The sequence below is a fragment of the Tupaia chinensis genome, unplaced genomic scaffold, assembly GCF_000334495.1.
Source record: "Tupaia chinensis unplaced genomic scaffold, TupChi_1.0 Scaffold000678_1, whole genome shotgun sequence".
In the NCBI taxonomy this organism is placed as follows: Eukaryota; Metazoa; Chordata; class Mammalia; order Scandentia; family Tupaiidae; genus Tupaia; species Tupaia belangeri.
In genome coordinates, this window is record NW_006160202.1 from 1,039,236 (window position 1) to 1,042,418 (window position 3,183).

At 40.5% G+C, this 3,183-nt stretch overlaps 1 protein-coding gene and 1 pseudogene across 1 annotated transcript in view; both read left to right on the forward strand.

Moving 5' to 3' along the window:
* Positions 1 to 130, forward strand: part of LOC102478688 (putative olfactory receptor 2I1) — a 1,471-nt gene extending 1,341 nt beyond the window's left edge. The window contains exon 3 of the mRNA XM_006160322.1: positions 1 to 130. This exon is cut by the window's left edge and continues 342 nt beyond it. Coding sequence (XP_006160384.1) covers positions 1 to 130 — 130 coding nt within the window.
* Positions 131 to 1,040: 910 nt separating this feature from the next.
* LOC106736185 (ribosome biogenesis protein NSA2 homolog pseudogene) lies at positions 1,041 to 1,794 on the forward strand (annotated as a pseudogene).
* The last annotated feature ends 1,389 nt before the right edge of the window (positions 1,795 to 3,183 follow it).

Genomic DNA, 3,183 nt, shown 5'->3' on the forward strand with positions numbered 1-3,183 from the left:
CGTTTCACTCTTCTACACTGTGGTCACACCTGCTCTCAATCCGCTCATCTACACTCTCAGGAATAAGGAAGTGAAGGGGGCAGCTAGAAGGCTCCTGGGCAGTCTGCAGACGGGGCAAGCTGGACAGTGAGTGGATCCAGAAGGAAGGAGATACTAGTGGTGGGCCAGGGGCCAAAGACGGAAATACCACCCCACGGGAGAGTGCATCAGTTGACTGCTCAGGCTGTTCACTTCTGCGTCAGACTGTAAGATTCAACATCGGGGAGGAAGGGTCAGGAAATGTTCAAATTCTTGAGGGAAAATTCCTTATCCACATATACAGGTTTACGGAGTGGGGAACTTTTCCTAAGCTGAAGAGAAGCATAATTTGGAGGAAACCCTCCTCAACCTGAGGATAAAATCCCCTCAACACCCAAAGGAGAGAAAAATGATGCTTTCCTTTAGCTTTCTCCCAACCTCATGGCAGTTTCCATGTCAACAAGGAAACCATAGACCATGCTACAAAGAGACCCCGTCCAGTAAAGGCAGTCAGGGTCTGATTCCAGGGAATTTAGTCCAACCTAGTGCAAACCTGTAGAAAGTCAGATGACCAGTGCCCACCCCAGAGCTTTGATCCATGAATGTGGGGAATTGGGCTGACTGGGGAAACGTTCTGCAGTAAGTGGTTCTTGAACAAATTTTAAAGAGAAGGAATTAGCACTTGTGAAAGAAGATAGGCACATCTTAGGTTGTGAGGGAAACATACAAGTGACCAGTCCCAAGACATGAGAGGACAGTGACACAAAGGAGAACTGTGTCCAGACGATGGTATGGTGTAAGACAGCTGAATCCCACATGGCTAACTGCACAAATCTAGTATCAGACCCAGTGGCTTGAAAAACTCACCAAACGAGTGTGTGTGCATGTCCAAAATTCCAAGTAGAGTAAGAAATGGAGAAGTGATGGTGACCCTTTCCCATTCCGGACCACATCGGGTCTGCTTGTTGGTCTCTGAGACCTGAAAGTTGACAACTTCTTTGCACAACTCTGCAACCATCACCATGCCACAAAACATATATATGGAATTCCATCATAAATGCTATAAATACCATTTGGATTACCATAAGAAAAAGAGAAAGAAGGAAAGTCGGGAGGCTCATAAAGATTCAAAGAAGGGAAAAAAAGATGATTTCTCTGAAGGCTAAGCTCTATCACAAACAGCACCATGCTAAGAAAATACAAACGAAAAAGTCTATAAAGATGCATGAAAAGAGGAAACCAAACAGAAGAATGATGAAAAGACTCCATAAGGAGCAGTACCTGCCTATCAGTTGGAAAGAGAAGGACAGTCCTGAGCTAAAGTACTTTCCAATATGATTAAACAAAAACAGAAAGAGAAAGTGGGATAATGGAAAGTCCCTCTACCCAAACTTCAAGCCTAGGGAGAAACAGAAGTATTAAAACTTACTCGAACAAGAAAGAGAAAGAAGAAGGCATGGAAGAGGATGATTGGAGAGGCTTTACTAGAAAACCACCTAAATATGAAAGATTCACTAGGCCAATGGGCTTCCATTTCAAGAAGGCCCACGTAACACCTCCGGAACGAAAAGCCACTTTTGCCTGCCAATACTCAGTGTAAACAAGAAACCCTCATCCCCACTATATACAACTTTGGCTGTTATCACAAAAGGTACTGTCATTGAAGTGAACGTGAGCAATTTGGGCCTTGTGACACAAGGAGGCAACATTATTTGGGGGAAATATGCCCAAGTTACCAACAATCCTGAAAATGATGGATGCATAAATGCTGTTTAACTAGTTTGATAGCAGTTGAATACAAATAACTCCTTGTAATTTTTGAAGATGATACACCGATCTGGAAAACCATCATAACTGATGTTTCTGAATATAGTTGGTCTTACATGTCTCCAGTCATCAAAAGATTATTTATTAAATTGTATAAAAAACATTAAAGTGGCCTGGTTTTACAAAAGAAAAAAAAAAGAGCAGACAAAAAAATGGAGAAGAGATTAAAACATGCTCATCCCCCATGAGAGTGATGGGGGGGTGCTTTCTCACTTTTCCTCTCTCTGTTTCTCTCCAGCAGGTACACATGCTCCTTAGGCAAACAAAGAGAGCAAGAGAGAGTAAATGGAAGGATGAACATGGAGGGAAAGAATCAACTCCGAAAAGAGGAGCAAGGGTCTGGTCCTAAAAACACAGAGAACAATACTCTATCAGCTAGAACGTGCACACAGTGTTGGAGGCAACCTAGAAACCAATCTCTTCTGCACCCCCCAGCTCACATCCACACTGATAACTTTGCAAACATATAAAAAAACATATAAAAAAACCTGTGAGACCCTCAGGAAGGACTGAGACAGCTTCATAATGCCCAACCTTTCAGAAAGTCCATTCCCACCTGATGCACATTATCTCCAAGGAGGCTCAATCAGAGGCACAAAATCTCAAAATCTCCATAGATATTAACTTCCCATGCCCACCACATTTCCCAGTAATAAAGACAAATTTCATTGGGTATGGGACATAGAGAATAAAAGGTGGCATCAGGCCAGATTTTATTTCTTACCAAATAGTTCTAAATAAGGAGACAAAAAAAAACCTTTTCATTGAATTTACAAGTTTTTTATTAGATTGTGATTATACCAAAGTAATTAATTCATTTTATAATAAATCATTTCACTATTTTTATAAGTAAAACCAGTTTTGTTCCATGATAACTGAGTAATTCTATAGAAACACTAAACTTAATGTAGAAATATAAATTAGTAAAACATGGATGCAAATCTGAAATTTACTATCTTGACAAATAGAAAATAAATAGAATTTTTTTTCTATAGAATAGAATATACTAGGAGAGAATGTGTTTTAACTTCTGAATGTTATATCTAATGAGCCTTAAAAATTATCTCATTCTCAGAAGAAGCCACGGACCTTCAGGAGAAGATTCCACATGGCTACAGTGAATTAGATTTTTAAAGGAATGAAGATTTTCTACTAATAATTCAGTCTCCAACAAAGGAGCTAGCGGTAGGGAGCCCCCCCAACCCACATCCCCAGCCTTCTCTCTCTGTCTCTCAGTTCCTGTCTCTCCCTGCTTCTGTCTTCCCTTTTTTTTTGTAATTTTTCCTTTTTACCCTTTTTTTATGAAGGCACAGTTTTTCTCTGGCTCTTAGCTCCACC